Source organism: Calidris pugnax, unplaced genomic scaffold (assembly GCF_001431845.1).
Source record: "Calidris pugnax isolate Ruff unplaced genomic scaffold, ASM143184v1 scaffold1, whole genome shotgun sequence".
Classification (NCBI taxonomy): domain Eukaryota; kingdom Metazoa; phylum Chordata; class Aves; order Charadriiformes; family Scolopacidae; genus Calidris; species Calidris pugnax.
Window position 1 is genome coordinate 3,877,269 of NW_015090800.1, and position 19,138 is coordinate 3,896,406.

The 19,138-nt window shown below is 37.8% G+C and overlaps 1 protein-coding gene across 21 annotated transcripts in view; it reads left to right on the plus strand.

Annotated features, from left to right (window-relative positions):
* Window positions 1-19,138, plus strand: part of MICAL3 (microtubule associated monooxygenase, calponin and LIM domain containing 3) — a 112,600-nt gene that overhangs the window by 9,985 nt on the left and 83,477 nt on the right. For 13 of the 21 annotated variants that reach the window (XM_014937246.1, XM_014937244.1, XM_014937251.1 and 10 more), the window contains exons 4-17: window positions 22-123; window positions 679-834; window positions 1,402-1,502; window positions 2,175-2,432; window positions 3,564-3,679; window positions 4,908-5,034; window positions 5,548-5,641; window positions 6,771-6,918; window positions 8,160-8,356; window positions 9,280-9,392; window positions 9,856-9,918; window positions 10,655-10,828; window positions 11,910-12,002; window positions 17,372-17,467. In XM_014937246.1, the coding sequence (XP_014792732.1) occupies window positions 22-123; window positions 679-834; window positions 1,402-1,502; window positions 2,175-2,432; window positions 3,564-3,679; window positions 4,908-5,034; window positions 5,548-5,641; window positions 6,771-6,918; window positions 8,160-8,356; window positions 9,280-9,392; window positions 9,856-9,918; window positions 10,655-10,828; window positions 11,910-12,002; window positions 17,372-17,467 (1,838 nt within the window). The remainder of the gene's footprint in view (window positions 1-21; window positions 124-678; window positions 835-1,401; window positions 1,503-2,174; window positions 2,433-3,563; window positions 3,680-4,907; window positions 5,035-5,547; window positions 5,642-6,770; window positions 6,919-8,159; window positions 8,357-9,279; window positions 9,393-9,855; window positions 9,919-10,654; window positions 10,829-11,909; window positions 12,003-17,371; window positions 17,468-19,138) is intronic. The other 8 variants (XM_014937253.1, XM_014937259.1, XM_014937260.1 and 5 more) reach the window with 2 other exon arrangements.

The following is a 19,138-nucleotide window of genomic DNA, read 5'->3' on the forward strand; positions in this document are numbered from 1 at the left end:
TAACTTGGAGTTTATCAACAGGAATAGGTTGGCGGGCATTGGTCCACCCAAAAACCCATCCAGTATCGGAGTATGAGTTTGAAGTCATCATTGGAGGGGATGGCAGGAGAAACACCTTAGAAGGTAATGCTGTGTCCGTAATTCGTTTTTAAATAGAGCTTATTCTTTAATCAGAGCAAAAATGACCTCTAACATCCCAATCGCAATCTGGAAAGGTGTTTGACTAGTGAAATGGGAGATTACAAGTCCACATAAAAATCCATTTGCATAAAAGACAAGTGGGTTGTCTTTTTCCTCTTGCTGTCCATTAGCCATGAAATTAGATGGTTTGACCTGGATAAATTTTCCTACATTTTTTCTTTAGTTGATTAGTGTGGTACCTCTTACTTTTGAGAGGAGGAATTGAAGTGTTACTATGCTGTTTAGTAGAGAATTCTATCTTAATATTTTTGATGCAAGTTGCAATTTTGGAAAAGAGGTGAGAAGGAAAGGGGAGCTCCTTTCCCTAAACAAGACTTTTATTTTTCTGATGAAGCAATTGTTGCTTTCTCTGTGGAGCAGTTTGTAGTTCATCAAATCCATTCTCTCTGTTTTGTGAGAGCACCTGTCCGTGGCATGCTAAGCCATCTCTGAAGCTGTGCTCTATTTTTCAATGTTACTACTTTATCCATCCTGTAGGGTTTCGCCGGAAAGAGTTCCGTGGTAAACTAGCAATTGCTATCACAGCAAACTTCATCAATCGCAACACCACAGCTGAAGCCAAAGTAGAAGAGATCAGTGGTGTGGCCTTCATATTCAACCAGAAGTTCTTCCAGGATCTACGAGAAGCCACAGGTTTGCCAGCAATTGCCAGATTTCCAGTGAAAACTTATTTGTCTTTATTATTACAGCTTTGTAATTCTGGTTTCGTGTTTAATCAATAAATGAACATCTTGTGCAAGGAAGTCAGTCATTGCTAGCTCTCTTTGAAATCTGACTTCACCGTTTTTACAGCTGTTCTATACAGTTGTACAGAACAGATGTGTTCCATTCAGATGCGTATAATTTTTGCTTAGAAGTAGAGAACTTCTAAGGTTTTCGGGTAATATGAGCCCTAAATAGGAAAAGTCTGAATCCTGAGTTCAGTTTCCTGCCATTCCGCATCTGAAGGCAAATCTTAGAGTGATGTCACATCTCTTTTTTAAAAGTGGTAGCTATATGCAAGTGAAATGTTCTGCTTGTGGTTTTGTTGAAGATTCATATTTTACAGCCATCAAAAGAATGAGAGAAAGCTGCTTGGCATTCGCTCTCTAAGGTTTTCTAACCTCGTACTTTCAATTTACTTTCTTCCGTTAGAGCTCTTGTGTTACACCTAACATGTAACTTGCTCCTTCATGACCATGTCTTTTGTTCTGTCACAAGGTATTGACTTGGAGAACATTGTCTACTACAAAGATGATACGCACTACTTTGTCATGACTGCCAAAAAACAGAGCTTGCTGGAAAAAGGAGTGATACGACATGTGGGTATTAACTTTTCCTGTACCCTCTATAAACTAAGATTTTGGTGCAGTTTGCTTTCAGTGTGCTGAAGGAAGGGAAACACTCTTTTCTTTCACCATGGAATGTTTTTATACCGGTGTATTTTAGGCCACAAATATATGTGGTTAATGCTTGTTCTTGGAAGTATTTTGGGCCATCAGAAAAGTATTACAAGATCAGTCCTCTCCAAATTTGTATTCCTTTGTAGATTTGGAGGGTTCTTTCATGTTAAGATAAAATAATGTTAACCTTTGATAGCTTAGTTGAGCATCCCTCATTTTATGGGAATGAAACAACAGGAAGTGAAGAAAGTATTGGAAATGTATCCAAGTCTGATAGAAGCTAATTAAAAAGTACTTTGGCCACAAATGAATAAAGAAGGAGTCTTGTGCCTTTTGTCTGAAATGTGTGAAGAGAAATGCTCAGAAGTTTTAGCCCTTTCATGGTCAGAAAGGCTGGGAGGACTGGTTACTGTTTGCAGTAAAATATTTACAAATTTTCTCTTGGAAGCACAAACACAGGTAGGAATCAAAGAAATTAGAGGGCAAACCTGTATCAGTGGATTTGTAGGATTTTTAATGCCAACTATTGTATGTACCAGTCTTAAACTTGCACACTTGACTCTCACACTTCTAATTTTCTCTTTTTGACAGGATTATGCCGACACAGAGTTACTACTCTCACGGGAGAATGTGGACCAGGAGGCTCTGCTAAACTATGCCAGAGAAGCAGCTGATTTCTCCACTAATCAGCAGCTGCCATCACTGGACTTTGCCATCAATCACTATGGCCAGCCAGATGTGGCCATGTTTGACTTCACGTGCATGTACGCATCGGAGAACGCAGCCCTGGTGCGAGAGCAGAATGGCCACCAGCTGCTTGTGGCACTGGTTGGGGACAGTCTCTTAGAGGTTTGTTTTTTAAAGTTATCATTTGTAAAGAAAGAATTGAAGCAGAAACACAAGCCATTGCACCCATCACCAGAATATGCTCTGCCTATAAAATAGTAACTATAAGAAAAGCTGCTGTTTATTATGTAATAAAGTGGGAGGTTTGAAGGAAGAGTAGGAGTGTTGGGAAAACAGAATATTTAGGATGGCAATGATCTTGCTTAAGAAAATGTATGCAGAGATTTTTTTTCTGAAGTTATGTCTGTTCCATCTGCTTCTTATTGGTTCAATTAGACTCTACAGAACCTACTGTAGGCCTGTTAATAATTAGCATTTTGTACTTGGGTTAAAAAGTGCAATCTTGAAGAGAAGCTGCTAAGACTCTCCAGGGTATGAATTGTTGTTGGAAATAGGAACATTGACTTTGGGGGAGCTCTAGCCTCGTGGGAGTGGAGCTTTAAGCTAATTACTGAGCTATAATTTCCCAGCAGATTACCATTTGAATATATTATTGAGATTTGTTTAAAATTTTTGCTAACTGATGCTTTCCCTTTCTCTATTGTGTTTTGTTTTGGTTTTTTTTGGTCTTTTTTGTTTGTTTGTTTTCTTTTTTTTTTTTTTTTGGTTTTTTTTGGGTTTTTTTTTTTTTTTTTCTTTTTTTTTTTTTTTTGGTTTTTTTTGGGTTTTTTTTTTTTTTTTTCTTTTTTTTTTTTTTTTGGTTTTTTTTGGGTTTTTTTTTTTTTTTTTCTTTTTTTTTTTTTTTTGGTTTTTTTTGGGTTTTTTTTTTTTTTTTTCTTTTTTTTTTTTTTTTGGTTTTTTTTGGGTTTTTTTTTTTTTTTTTCTTTTTTTTTTTTTTTTGGTTTTTTTTGGGTTTTTTTTTTTTTTTTTCTTTTTTTTTTTTTTTTGGTTTTTTTTGGGTTTTTTTTTTTTTTTTTCTTTTTTTTTTTTTTTTGGTTTTTTTTGGGTTTTTTTTTTTTTTTTTCTTTTTTTTTTTTTTTTGGTTTTTTTTGGGTTTTTTTTTTTTTTTTTCTTTTTTTTTTTTTTTTGGTTTTTTTTGGGTTTTTTTTTTTTTTTTTCTTTTTTTTTTTTTTTTGGTTTTTTTTGGGTTTTTTTTTTTTTTTTTCTTTTTTTTTTGGTAAACTGTAATATTAGCCATTTTGGCCAATGGGAACTGGAATAGCCAGGGGATTTTTGGCTGCAATGGACTCTGCTTGGATGGTACGAAGTTGGTCACTCGGAGCTAGTCCTTTGGAAGTTCTTGCAGAGAGGTAATAGAAAAAATGAATACACTTTTGGTTCTAATCTAATTCTCCAACATCTCATCATTCATTCCAATTTCTTCTAGTAGAAATATATAGACAGAATGGGTGATACAAATTCTCACTGGTTTTAGAGGAGGCTTGTGGATATAATTCAGTCAAAGAAAAAAATTCCTAAGGAGCTGATAAACTGAAGTATATTTATAGAGGAGTAAGAAATGTTGCAGCTGTTCTTGGTCCTAGTTTTAAAAGCAGATTAGATGAGGAGTCTTTTTTTGTTGCTTACTGATATTACACAGAGAAAGTGAGCCTGACTTACTCTGGCCAGCTCTACAACAGCAAAGCAAATGAAGATATAGGTGCCTTTAAAGTACCAGAGACAAAAATTCTTGCTGTCCCCTGTTATCTTGTGGGTATCTTTTATGATTTTATTTTAAGGAAGCTAAGACCTGCTTTTATTTCATGTTCTCCAGAACTGATCACTTGGCTTCATATAAGCCAAACAACATCTTGTGTTTCTTTGGAGGATTGAGTTCTTCATGTTTTTATCATCTTTGGTTGAGTGTTATTTTGGAGACTCAAGGTGATTAATCTTAGAGGTCAGAACTTGGGTAACTAAAAGGTAGAGTTAAGTAAAAGCCAGAGTCTAATGGAACCTATTTTAAACTTAAGCAATTGCAGTTTCTGACCATCAGGAACCATAGTATCATTTAAAAAATTATATTAATGGCATAACGGATATTTAAAGTTCCATTTGTATGAAATTAAAAAAAAAGAAAAAGAAGATAATAATGTTGCAGCTGGAGCCAGAATTCCATCACCTTTCCATTAGACATTTCCAGACAGCAGTAAGATCTTCCCTGGTCCTTCTCTTCTGCACACTGAACAAACCCAGTTGCCTTGTCCTCTCCTCCCAGGGCACGTGCTCCAGTCCCTTTGATGGTCCTCTTCCTGAGTCGCTCCTGTGTCTCAATGTCTTTCTTGTGCTGGGGAACCCTTTCAGTTATGCTTAATGTGTTGTTTTCTTTCCTCCTTTTGATTTCTGGAGTTATATTAAATTGGAGATTTTAATAGACTTGTTGAATAGCCAAGTTTCAGTATGTCCAAAGTGATTAGATTTCTGATTTGAATGTTTAAATCTCCAGAATTGACTTAGCATATTATTAGTGATTAATTTCTTTAAAAACAAAACAAACCCATAAAACCTAAAACTTTTAAAAAATTTTATTTTTCTAAGGGAAAGCATTTATAGATTACTGCCTCAGACCACCCCTGAGAATGTGAGTAAAAACTTCAGCCATTACAGCATTGATCCCGCCACCCGGTATCCCAATATCAACATGAACTTCTTGCGGCCACAGCAGGTAAAACTGGACAAATGGTGCTTTTGAATGCTTGCAATCTGCATTGTCTTTCCTTAGATGAAGCTATGCTAATGTTTTGGGAAGAGATAGTGACCTGATGTGGCAATATAAAGTGGAAGCAGTGAAAACATGTATCAGTCAAGAGTCGACCTCTGTGCTTTAACAAATTTCTGTTTAGGAATTTTTGATATCGACAGTTTTAACCTTGTTCTAATAATACATGAAATCTATACGTGCATGTGCGCACTCATATTTTCTTTGTAATAATCTGGTATAGCAGTCTGTCAGTGCAATTTGGTATCCACTGAGCAGCAGCAGCAGTCAGCTGGACTGTTCAGCGCTGACTAGCTATTCTTTGTTGTTCTGGGGTTCTTGGACTAGAGATTTCTGCTACATAAGTGTACTTGTCTTCCTTTTTGTGCCTTTGGATGGCTCTTTCTTGTTCTGCTCTCTCTGTATGGATCTTGGGTGCATGGCATGATGGTAACTTTTTATTTTTTTGTGTCATTTTAGGTACGCCACTTGTACAATACAGGAGACTTGAAAGACATTCACCTGGAAATAGAGAACTTTGTGAACTCCAGGACACCAAAGCTGACTCGGAATGGTAGGCCTGGCTACTGCTCTGTTCCTTTTGGTGTTCTGGGGCTGGATCAGTGCAGAAGGGCTCTAAAGTATTACTTAACCTGTCTCTTTTGGTTTAGAAAAAGTATCAATCATTTTGTCACTAGTCTGACTTTTTCTATTTTTCAAGTTTCAGTTAACGTGTAAATGTATTTTTGTTGCCTAATTTCCCTTGGTTAATAATGCTGTTACATTTCTAAGCATATTTGCTTATGCAAACATTTTTTTCACACCCTTTACCCCATAACAATGTAGAGAAGCCTGGTCTGAATTCACTCTAACAGTAAACTCAGAACTCTTACAAACGTTAACAGCAGGTGTTTCTTCTGCAGTCTTTCACATTCATACTTTAATCTCATCTCTTAGCTTAACTGAATGAAACCTGACTTTGCTTGCATTATTCTGAAAGTTAGCTGCTTTCTGATAAGGGATTTTGGTATCTGTCTGCTTGTCTTGTACCCTGAGGGGTATGTTGAATTTTTCCTTTTGCACACCATGCCTTTGGATGCCCAGATAGTGTCTGGGGACTCTCAGAATGCCACTCTGCTGCTAAGCCTCCCTTCCACTGCTGAATAGCTATCTAGGCTTTTGATTTGTTCTTTGGCCTGCAACCATGTCCCTTTAGGCTGTAATCTTGTCAGATCTTGCAGTGAGGGAAGGTCAAAATGGGTCAGTGCTTTAAAAGGAAAGCTTTCAAGAGAAAAGAAAAAGTTGCACAAGTACATTTGTAGTCCTTCCATTAGAAATAGTATATCTGGACTTTAGAGAGCATTTGTGCTACTGTATATCCTTTTGATCGTATTTAAAACAAGCCTTTGTGACTATTTTATAATTCCTGGGGCTCTTTTATAAGGGCTAGATTGAAAATCCTGGCGAATTATAACTTACATAATTAATTTATAGAAAATTAAAAATTCTTTATTGGATCTAAAATAGATAAGACAGTCTTTTTTTAAAAAAATAAGAATTCTGTCCTGTATTGCTCATTGTAGAAGGAGCTTGTTGTTTATGTGAAGGTTTTACTTGTTGATTCATGGTTTTTATGTTGGTTTTAGAATTAATGAAAGAGATGTTGTACATTTCTACTTAAAAATATGATTTATTTCTTACAGAGTCCGTAGCTCGCTCTAGTAAATTGCTCAGCTGGTGCCAGAGGCAGACGGATGGATATGCTGGTGTAAATGTGACAGATCTCACCATGTCATGGAAAAGTGGCCTAGCTTTGTGTGCCATTATCCACAGATACCGTCCAGACTTAATGTGAGTAACTTGGCTGTTCTGAATAACTAAGAAGAGCAGAACGTTAGTGATATTTGGAGCTAATAGTGTGGAGACTTAAGCAACGCGTTTGTGACTTCCTGAGAAATGGACTGAAATTAATTCAATTAAAATTGATAGAAGCTAACGTATGGTGATTGACCAGCAGAGTGGAAGGTCATAATAGCTTGATAAATATGAAAATAAATGTGTTGTCATTTTCCCTTCTGGATGATTTGACAGAATTAACCTTCAAATTGGTACTGACTGGAAACCATTATTGACTGACAGCTCTTTTCTCTCTGAAGTTATTCAGGAATAGTTTATAGCTTCAGTTAAATTTCTTATGAATGAGTCTCTACACAGCCCTTTATAAATCTCCTGTTTAACAGTAACTCTTTTTAAAGACTTTTAGGCTGCTCTTTTTAGAAGTAGTGACCCACAGTCTAAATAGAGATGTTGCTACTAAAGTGCTGATTGGATGAATGGGGGAGGCATCCTCTTAACGTGATAAATTGGGTAAAACAGTGCCCAGATGCTAGAATGGGAAAACGCTGGCTGGAAGAAGTAACAGGAGCAAAGACTCTGCTATTTTAATTGAAATCTGTAATGGCTTCAACTTCCCAAAGGGATGTTAGCAAAAATAAATGTGGGAGCTGCATTTAAAGACCCAGTCCAATGTAAGGCATGCTGAAAAATTACTTGGTTATTCCTTTCTATGTGCACTGAAATACTTCTCTATTGGTGTACTTGAGTTAACCTGAGCTATTCTGTTCAGTATCTCTATAGCTTGTGGAAAGTTCAAATAGCTTTTAAAATGGTTTATATAACTCTGTACAAGCTTCTTATATGGTTCTACAAGTTTTGGGAAAAGCCAGCAGAACTCAAATATGGATCAGTCAAAAAAAAATGGGACAAAAATAAAGACTTAATTTAGTTCCAATCACACGAAAGATTTTAACGTAGGGGAAAACCAGTACAGTCTTCCAGCAGTGGAGGAAGTGAGGAAATATTTCAGAGGATAATAAAGTTTCTAAGAATTGAAATTAAGAAAAAGTATGTTCGAGCCAAGTAATAATCAAGTACCATAATCAAGTAGCATCAACTCTGCAATACAAAAAGGTTGCTGGCAAATAGATTTGAAATATTTTGGAGAGAGGAAAAAAAATAGATGGATCTCTGAGTTCTTTCAGAAGACTGATTTGTACTTGATCCAGTGCATGCTGCCTTTCTGCCCTTTGCAGAGACTTTGATTCTTTGGATGAGCAGAACGTGGAGAAGAATAACCAGCTGGCCTTTGACATCGCTGAAAAAGAGTTTGGAATATCTCCCATTATGACTGGAAAGGAAATGGCATCTGTGGGAGAGCCAGATAAACTGTCGATGGTGATGTACCTCACGCAGTTCTATGAGATGTTCAAAGACACCATCCCCTCTAGCGGTAAGGAGTTTGGGGCAGGTGTCTCAGACACCTTTGGGATGAATGTGTGTGCTTCAGTTATCTTCATGCTGCTTCTGCGTAAACTCATACTAGTCACTCACTAACTTGACATTACAAAAGTTGACTTCTTATTGGTGCTGATAAAGACTGTGCTGGTGGCATCAGGTGCAAAAAAATGAGTTAATACAAAATAATGTTCTCAAAACAATGTCCTAAAGAATTCTAAACTCACTTCAGCAGTACTAGATAACTTTTCTGCTTTCTTGCTATTATTAGGGTTTTACCTGTCTTGGCTAATGTGAGATGCCTTCGAGCAGTTGTTTAGTAGGTGATTTCAAAATGCTGGCCAAGTTTTATATCTGTTTACTATCTGTCAATGGTAAGAGTAACTTCAGGCCCATGAGGAATGAAAGGTCTTTGATTTGGACTCAAAGATTCAATTGCCTAACACAAATCAATATGGCCTACTTTAAATATTAATAATGTTGTTATATCTTCTTCTTTATTACTGATGATCTTAATTCAAGTCTATCTTTCTGTTGGGGGAAAAACTGTATTTTAAAAAAATTGTGTGCCTTTAAAAAATATATTGCATATCAGGTATTATCTTTAAAACTCTGAACACTTAAGAATACTGGTGATCAGGATGCTTTTTAAATATGAAAGTAAATAGAGTAAACAACCACAGTATTTATTCTGAGTGGTTATAAACTCTGAAAAGAGACTTGATTTTGGCAAAATTAAAAAGCAGAGTGGCTGAGAAAAGTATTAATTCTGGACATTAGAATCCTTTTGTACAGAGAGTTTAAGAAAAGGAGTTATGTTAAAAAAAATATCAGTGAGTCTTTCAGTTGTGTGTGAAATCATATCACCACAGAAATGATTTCTTGGCATTCCCTTGTCCTACCTGTTTTTGCTAACAGATGCTCTGGACCTGAATGCAGAAGAAAAAGCTGCCCTAATTGCCAGTACCAAATCACCCATCTCTTTTCTCAGTAAACTGGGACAAAGCATCTCTCGGAAACGCACTCCAAAGGTAACCATGTCACAGTCTTACATACACACTTGTGTTTGTTAGACTCCTGTCCAAGTAGGTGGTACCAAAAATATATGTGTGTGTATCTGCTATGTGTTTGCAAAAGACCATGTGTCCATCAGTTCTTGGCATGGGATGATACATGGCATGTATAACTTCTGAATTACATGTGTAGTATGTACTCTCAATTAATGGTATTTCAATCTTAAAATCCTAGCCTTGTGGTAGTACTTGGGGATGTATTTTGTATTGAAACACAACGGGTTTCTCAGTTCCCAATTAGTTCAAAGTTTTGAAGGATGTCCAATTTGAAGGTAAGAATCCTCTAAAACAAATGGAGAATAAGCCCACAGAATTAATCAGTTGTGTTGCAAAGCTTAAGTGCAATGATGGCATTTATCTCAGGCCAGAAAGGTGTGGGAATCCTTATCTTTGTTATTTTATCTCCTCCTCCCATTTTCAGGACAAAAAAGAAAAGGAACTGGACGGTGCAGGAAAGAGGAGAAAAACCAGCCAATCTGAGGATGTAAGTATTACAGTGAGGAAAGTGTCAGGGAAGGCAACACGTGGTAGGTTCCTTATTCCCACTTCAGTCCTCTCATTTTCTTTCTTCATTTTCAGACAGGGCTTATATAAGATTTATTTATTTTTTTTTAGATAAAAAGTAATTATTCTTCAGAGGTTACATTTTGTCATAGCTATAGTGCAAATATTTTACTGATGCTTACGAAAGAATAGTACACAACAAATGAAATGTTGCAGTTCCCTCATGTTCTATTTTTACTGCAATTTACTTTGATTTGATGAGGACACCAAGAATAAAACTTTGATTTAGTAAAGTCATGCAGTGTAGTCAGAATCTGCATTCATATTTAACTTTAGCCTTGGTTAGTGCAAAAAGCATACATTTCTACTATGAACATTGAAATGTTTATGGCCAATAGGTACAAGTGAGTTAAAACTTAGTGCTTTGAGTTCTCAATGAAGGTTTGAAGATAGGTCTTTGCTTTGTGTCGGTGGATTCATGGGAGTGTTTCAACTGTGGTGTCTTTGGTAGGTAAGTGTATCAAATAAGGTTGAAAAGATAAGTAGAGTTTACCGTGTCATCAAAAGTTCTGTTAAAGGAAAGTAAAATGTGAGCTTTTAAGTGCAGACTAATAGATTTGTTTTCTACAGTGTTAGAAACCTATCACATCAAAGGGGTAGAGAAGAAAAGGTGATCCAATTGCATCTTGGTCAATTTTGATATCGTTGATTGTTAGGAGGACATCCCACGAAGCTACAGAGAAGAAAGGCCCACGCTGGTGAGTGCCTTGACAGAGAGGAGAATTGACGCTGCCATTGGGAATCAGAACAAAGTCAAGTCGATGGCAACCCAGCTGCTGGCCAAGTTTGAGGAGAATGCACCAGTGCAGTCCTCAAGCTTACGAAGACAGGTAGGAGATGAATAATAAAACCCTTTTGTTTCGGAATTATGGAGGAAAATAATGAATAACATGCATTCCTTGAGATGGGTGGTGCTCTTCTACTTCAGAAGTTCTCCTAGAGAAGAATGAAGCTCACTCAAAAGAGAAAAAAATTAAATTTAAGAATATGGGATAGAGAAGAACTTCCTAATAAAAATCTATTTCCCTGTTATTGCCCATATTACTTTAGGTAATCTCTTTCAAAAACATCTTACCAGCAATCAAATTTCTTTTATAACGACTATTGCTGTTGAAAAGCTTTCCAGGAACATCCTATTTCTAAAGTTTAAGAACCATAATTTAATTTCTGATTTGAACTTTTTCATGCCAGACGATGTCTGTCTGTCCTTGTGAACTGTGGTTAAGTTCTGTATGTGTGTGTAAGCACCTGGGAGTTTCTTTGCAATCGGGATATTAGTGTCATTCCCGGTGAGGCTTCCTGATGGCTGCTGGTTACTCAGGATGGTGTCCCAACTACTGCAGCTGCAGGGTGGTTGTCCTTGAAGTTAGATTGAGTCACTTCAAGCTCCTGCTAGCAGTGTGGTGTCAGCAGTATAAGGCTCGGTATGGTTTAAGCGCCTGAGTTCTTGCTCTGCTGTGTAGTCTGTCTTCATAGCTTGTGCCAAGCTCTGTGCTGCCATGGCCAGATTGTGAGTGGGACCTGACCTACCTACTTCAAAGCTAGGTCAGGTACGTGTATGCTACACTGCACACCAGTGTCAGCAGTATAACAGTATCTCAAAATGGTGATGTTTATCCCACTCTTTATCAATCAGATGTTTCCTCGGCCGCTACATTGGCTGGAAGAATTGAAGGAAGAATAAAAATAAAGGGAATGTCCAAAACCATAGGAAGTTTCCCATTTTTTCTTGGATGTTTGTTTCCCTTTTTGTTTTACTTGCTAAACAAATTCTCCCCTACCCTATTTTTTTTTCTTAAATGTTTGTCTGTCTTACTCTGTATTCCATTCCTCTGGCTTTCTTTGAGTTTCCTTCACTATTTTATCTTTCCTCCTTGGTCCCAACTCACTTTCCCTACAACCTGCATGCAGCAACCTGTCCTGCCTTATCAAGAACGTGTTCACAATCAACCATCCAGCAGACGAGAGCAGGGCCGTCTTGCTCCCATACCCCAGTGGAAACAGGTAAAGAAACTGATTATGAATACGATGCATTGCCTGCACCCAACACCACCTATCACTGTCCTATTTATAAACCAGTCCTTTTCTAGCACCTTGTGTGAGCTTGTTATTTTAAATAGTTTAACTTTTAAGGAATAAAATCAATATCTACCTTTGGTAATGATGCATGGTTTAATGTTTCGAAAGGACTTCAGTCGGATTTTCCCTGCCCTCTTGTGCTAGTTTCAACTTCCCAGGGTTTCAGTGGATATTTTAGCAAAATGCTCACCTACAGATGCAACCTAGTGTAGGCATTTTATCATCTGAAGTATTTCTAGATTTTTCCATTGGAAAAAAATTAAAAATATATAATAAATTATTGCAACCCATGAGGTTAAAGGTGTTAATGCCATCTATGTATTAAAGCTCTTCATTAGTGTACACGTAGTAAAATTGGTTATCAGTTTTGCTATTCACATGTGAAATCTTGTGTTCCACAGTTACAGGACACCTTACTGTGGTTTCTTTTTCTCTATGACAAACGAAGCTGTCCTTGCCAACTTCTTGCATTCATTGCATTGCAGATTCCTGTGTTACTGTGAATTAAGTAAATTCTAGGTTTTATGCCACAGAGGGGGTCAGAATAGGGATCAACAGCAGTAAAATCAACAGGTATCAAATTTTATTTTCTCTCATGTGTTTTGGCCCAGTGTCATTGCCGGTGTTTTTGTTTCAGCAGTGCTCTTTCAAAAGCAAGGCTTGTGACAGACAATCTTTTCATGTGGATAGGGATACTGATCTCACTGGCTTCCTCTGTTTCCTCTGTGCATGTGGCCTCCTCAGGTTTCTGAGAGTGCTGAGATGCATTTTTCTGGTAGCCGTAATTTGGGGAAACATCTGCTTCTTTCTGGTTGCAATTTAATCAGAGCATACTTTGGAGTCAAGAAGGAGAAGATAACGCTAGGTTGGAAATTCACTGTTCTGCATGTTTATGGATTCACGGTGAGCTTCATGTTCGAGACATTCAACACAATTTGTGCTGCATGTCGTGACCACTGCTATGATCTAAAACATCTCTCCAAGCAAGAAGACCTAAATCAGGGGAATCGTTGGCAGCAGGACTGTCAAGAGAGTCTTAAAAACATGTCAGCATTATGTTTAGGTTTCTTTTCTTCTGCATTCTGTCTCATCAGAATCTTCTACATAGGCTAATGAGTACTTTCAGGTCGATACACATCATAGATAATTAAGGCAAATTGCATTTTTAAAGAATACTTCCCAGGTAAAAGGGGAGAACGCAAAGAATTGGTGCAGAAGAACATAATATGGGTCTATGGTATTAAGTCATTTGATGAGCACTGCTTATGTTACCCCACAAAAAAGGGGAAGACAATCAATGCAGTCCAGTTTATCTCCATTCAGAAGGATGAAGATTTGTGTTTTAGCTCTTGGAGAAGATCATAGCCCTGCAGCTTTGAGATTTATATATGAACCTGCTATTGAAAATTATGAAAGCTTTATAATTAAGCTTTTATGGTGAAACACAGAAGTTCTTGTCATCCTTTTGTAATCGACCAAAAAAAGCACAAACTTTTGTTGCCTGTTTATGTTGAAGATTTTCTCCTCACCAGAAAGCAGTTTGTTGTTGGTTTTGTTCTTGTTTTTGCTTGCACTACATAATTAAAAAAGAAAACAAACAAGAAGAGGGGAAGAAAAAAATTCCTTCTGGTCTCCCTCAACATTGATAGCATCTCTGTATGGACAGCACTGTAAGGCATATCTTTGAAAAATTTTTATGGAAGGGTTACGGTTTCAGAGGACTTGGGTTGTTTTATTGAACACTGCCATTGCTTGCCTTGTGTGGATGATTTCCTTCTCAAGATTACAGCTGGAGATGATCTTCCCTTAATAGGCTTTACTGCACCAACAGAAGATGGTTGGTTCTTGGGTCCAGGTTTCATGCTGGATTTTGCGGTGCTCTTCATTTGACAATTGAAGTGGAGAAGAATAAAACCAGGTCTCAAGGATGCAGAATCTGCAGGACACAGTATGATCAGAGGAACAATTGATATGATCCCTATTCCAAAGATTTCTTATTGCTTGTCTGGGGAAATGAAGAACATAAGTTGTCTTCATTCAAAAGCTATGGGAGAATATATAGCATCATTTATTTTTGACTAATCAGAGGTCAGCTGAGGCAGGAAGCCATCCACTGAGTCAATCAGCCAGCTTTGCCAAGCTTGGACAGAAATCCATCCTACAGGAGGTTGTTGCTGAAGCAGTGCTTCAGCTGGCTGCTGAAATTCCTAATTCTGGTTGCTTTGTGAGACTGTGTGTTACTATTGTACTGAAATGGCTTTCTACTGTGACACTGGGCACTCTAGCTACAAAGCTATTTTCTGGGCCACAGATTACCAACAGTTGAGTTGGTGCAGGGTACCAACCATGTTACTGGAGATACTGGAAAAGATTAGTATTGCTCCTGACAAGCTCTTTAGGAAGGATGTATGTTTATTGGAAAGAGTTGAGTTGTTTGACACAGGTGTCACAGTTTATGAGCAGAAACTTCAGTCAGTGACTGCAAACAAGATACATCACATGGTGAATACCTTCTCCTGAAGAGTCCTTTGAAAAGGAGCAAAGCAGTTCCTAAGGGGACAAAGTGGTGACACGTTACTCAGGGAAACCACAAATTGTCTCATCTTCTTGCCAGTGGGCAGAATGAAGTTGAGCTTGTCAGGGGCATTTGGGAGAAGGGAAGTTTTGCATCTCGTGTTTGATAGGTTTGGTCCTGCATCTTGGAAACTGCATGGGAGAGGAAAGTGTACTGCAAAAGCTTAAGAGCAATTGCAGGGGAGAAACCACACAGTTGGAAGGGATGTGTTCTGGGTTGGACCCCCAGTTTTGATGGAAAACTTGTATTTGTCTTGGGCTATTCCCTGCCAGAGTCTGTCAGGTGGACATCCCTAGCTGTACTTGCTTATCAGTTTAAGTCTAGAATCTTGCTTGGCCCTGGAGTTAAGAGTTAAGAGGCCAGAAGTTTAAATGAGTTTGTAAGGTAGGCTGTGTCTGTGTCTCGTTACACAGGTGGGGTAGGGGTGACAGGATTACTAGAAAGAGTGAAATCCTAGCAGAATCTGTTCTGAAGCAGTTTCTACGTTCATCACAAGACTTTTAGTGCTGTCTCCTGTGAGAAGGGGAAACCTTCAAAAGATTAAGCAGGTTAAAAACCTCACCACAGCGTTCTGTGTGGCCTGCAGTTTCCTCATCAATTGGATTACGAAGTTTGCTTTATTGAGCTACACTTTGAGAATGTTGAACTGTGTTGGCAAAACTGGTTTCATGCTATTATGAGCACCTCACCAGCAGCTAGGAATGCATGAAGATACTGTTAAGTGTATGTGTTCAGTGGAAATGTGTGTAATTTTTTATTTGATGGTAGTATCTCCTAAAAAAACTGGATTGTGTTTCCTGGTGTGATGGTTAACCTCCTCAAGTGAATGCCTACCTGTATAAAAACATTGTCCATGGTGTATTCTGTTGCTTTCCAAGCTGTTTTGGCTGCTTTTGGGAAAGAATATTTCATCAGGAATCATGAAGCCATTGAAAAGATATGTGATCTGTCCAGAAGAGGATCTAACTGTTTGGGTATGGTGTGGGAGACCAGCCTTTTAAACTCAATTTTGTGCTGGCCTTCCAGATTCTCGGCTTATGGCCTTTGGCAGTTTTCTGCTACAGTTTCATAGGTCTCCTAACAGCAGCAAGGTATGTGTGTAATACCTTAAATCACCATTGTGTGCAAAGGTGCTTCTAAGATGGAGATCACATGTCTTTTGGTGCAAATCTTTTCTGCCTCTGGAGGTCTGATGCTTGTTCTTTTGAGATGATCCCCTGAAGTGTGATAAAGGTGCAGCAGTACAAACTCATTTCAGTAATTCTGGTGGAACTGTGGTTTTTGAAAATACACAATGACAGAGATTACCATACTCAGCAGGAGCTGAAATTTTAACAGAAGAGAACTTAAAACACCAATGATTTCTGCAAATATTGTTTTTCCTACTTTATTTCTTATTTAAATCTGGTGATATGTCTTTCCTATAGCCATCTTTGTCTTTGCGTGCTCAGAGATGCATCCTACTGGAGGACTTAACGTGTACTTCATGTACCTGTACGATGTTATATCTGAGATCTGCCACGGAAAAATACACAAGTCTGTGAAAATGTTGAAATCTGAAGTGCAAACTCAGGAATGGTCAGTTGAAAGCCCAGGAACAGCTGTAGTGGTTGAAAATGCTATCACCCTTTCAGCCAGAAATTAGTGACTTCACAGCGGAACCTTTGAAACAGCATATAGATGTTCCTCATCCACTTCAGTGCAAAGTCATGTGCTTTAGTTTAAGCTGCTTGTAGCATGTGTTTGAATTGGAAGAGTTGATTATTTTTTTATTTTTTTTCTGAAAGGGAAGAGAACACCCAAACAGATGTTAGTGCCAGCTCAGCTATAAGGGCAGTAAGGAACATCTGTAGTAACTTTAAACAGCATGCTATTTCTTTGGAGGTTTTCTAACGGTGGCTTTAGATACACAGCATTTTAATATTTTTTTTTTGCAGTGCAACAACTTCCAGATATGCTCTGATAAGAACTCAAAAGAAAAGGAAAAATCAGTTGGCAGATACATTAATAATTGAGCAGTGATGGAGAAATGTCTGTATGTAATAAGGAGGTACAGAACTAGAAAGGCATGTTTTCTGGCATAATAAAATGAGGACATGTATCTGCATTGAGTAATATTCAGACTATTCGATATGTCTATGTTTTAGCTATAAAACAGCTCTATTTCTGTTCTCCTAGAATGGCGGAGTATGGCTTAACTTGCCTGAGTTGGTTTAATATCTGTAAGTTAAAGAGGAGGGATCTATAGCTGAGAACAGAACTCTGTGACCTGAGTTGTTTTGCTAATGAGCTGAAAGCAAGAGTAATTAGGTCAACAGGATGAATGTCTTTAAACATAGCAAGACACAGCAATAAGTAATTTTTATGAAGCAAAGAGAGCACAGTCCAGCTGTGCTATGGAGAGTTCCCAGTTGTACCTTTCACCGATTGTAAGACCATGAATCAGAAACTGAACTGATGACTGATGTAAGTACCTGTTGGCTGTCCCCAGCAGTAGCTGTCAAACGGACGTGTGGTCGTGTTGCTATGGGTGAAAAATTTCCATCTTTCAGCTTCAGATAAAATGTAGCCTTGGGTCATTTGTGACAGGTGTGAGTTCAGGATCACGATGTCTCAGTTCATGTGTTCTGGCCTGTCTCACCAAAGCCAATGGTAATGTTATCTTTTTTTCTACTATTATTATGATTTTTTTTTCTTTTTTCTTTAAAAAAAAAAAAAGATGAGGAGTAGAGAACGTTCTCGGACCTGCCCCAAAAAAGTGATCATGCTCTCTTCTTCCACTCCACCTTCTTCTCCACCATATCCCAGGCAGCAGGTGATTCCCTCTGCATGCTCTGTCCTTCTCTCTTCATTACTGCTTGTACAAGCGACTAGATCAGTTACCACCTACCCCATTTACAAACGCATTTCCAGTTGTCTTTTTTCAGATGGTGTTAGGGCTTCTTCAGCCTCTTAGATTAGAAACACAGGTTGGTATTAGCTCACCAGAAGTATGATTATCATGATTATTTGATGCACTGGAGACTCTGAGATTTTACTGTATGCTAATTTGTAATGACAGTAGCCGTTTCCAGTTTTGAGTTGCAGCAAAACAGGAATTAAATATTTGGAGTAGTGCAGGGGAAGAAAATCCAACTTTTCTGTTTACACTCTTCATTTAAACAAGCATGAGTGAAAATTTGCCCTTGTATTCATGAAACTCTTTCAGGATTACTTATATGAAGTGCCTTTTCAGAGTGTTGTAGTGGCTTGCACATGTCCAGTGTGGTCTTCTGTTTCCCCCACACCCAAGCCTTGGTCTCACAGGAGTTTCTGTTCAGTCTGAGTTTCAATTTGGAGCAGTGAGAGCTGTTCTGGACAGAGTGTATAAATGTGCATCCAGATGTTTGTGCACATGTGTTTGCTGTCCTTAGAGTTAAATATTAACTAAAATCCTTTAGTATTTGTGCCTTGTTGTACACGCTCATCGTGCTTCTTTGAGTTGTGTCTTTTTTAAACTTTTGTTTCCTACTGCAGTAATAAATTCCACGCCTCCCAGATTATTCCTGCACTAACCTTGAGGTGATAAAAAGGCAGCTGCAATTCCATAGACCTCACATAGCTTTAATAGGAATTGTAAAAATAAATTTCCCCATAGGTGGAAAACATCTCTTTGCTGAATGCTTGTATGCCTATAAACTCTGTAAAGGCATGTTACCTTTTGGCAGAGTAGACAAGACTTATCCTTGGACATAAAGTTTGACTTGCCTTATTGCTGTGATTTCTCAGAGTGTTGTTACATGTTAGATTTAATTTGATCTAATTATTGTCAGCCTCTGGAGCACACATTCTCAGCTGCGCTTCTGATGTCTGCATCTGCAAGATAGGTCAGGTCTGCTTACTGATCTGATTAAAACTGTCCTGGCAAAAAAAGTGGTTAGTTTGCTGGCACACCGAGGACAGCATGGTGCAGGAAAGGGTACAGGAATGGATATCTAGGTGGAATGGGTGGGGAAAACCCTTTTCATTAGCAAAACCTGCATTTAAACTGAATTCAGTGTAATATTATCAGATGAGATTGCAAGCTGCTGCCTTCTTGCCTTTGAAAATTTGGACACATGTATTTTGTGAGAGAAGAAAGGTATTTTTCTATTTACTGATAGAGAAACAAAGGCAGTTAAATGCTGAGTTTTACTTTTGAATCTATGGTATGGGATTAATTTTCCATATAGGGAAACTGGTTTTCAGTCACTAAGGTTCCCATTGCTCTGTATGTTCCCTCTCTAGCTTCTCCAGTTGTTTGTTTGTCTGGTGTCTTTTGGTTGCCTAGTTCAGTCATGAGAGCCAACTACTGCAGGGTCCAAGTGTACTTTGACCATTTTCTGTGTTATGTCCTGTTGGAAACCTTCTTTTTTTTTTTTTTTTTTTTTTTTTTTTTTTAAAAAAAAAAAAAAAAAAAAAAAAAAAAAAAAAAAAAAAAAAAAGTTCTAGGAAAAATATTAAACCC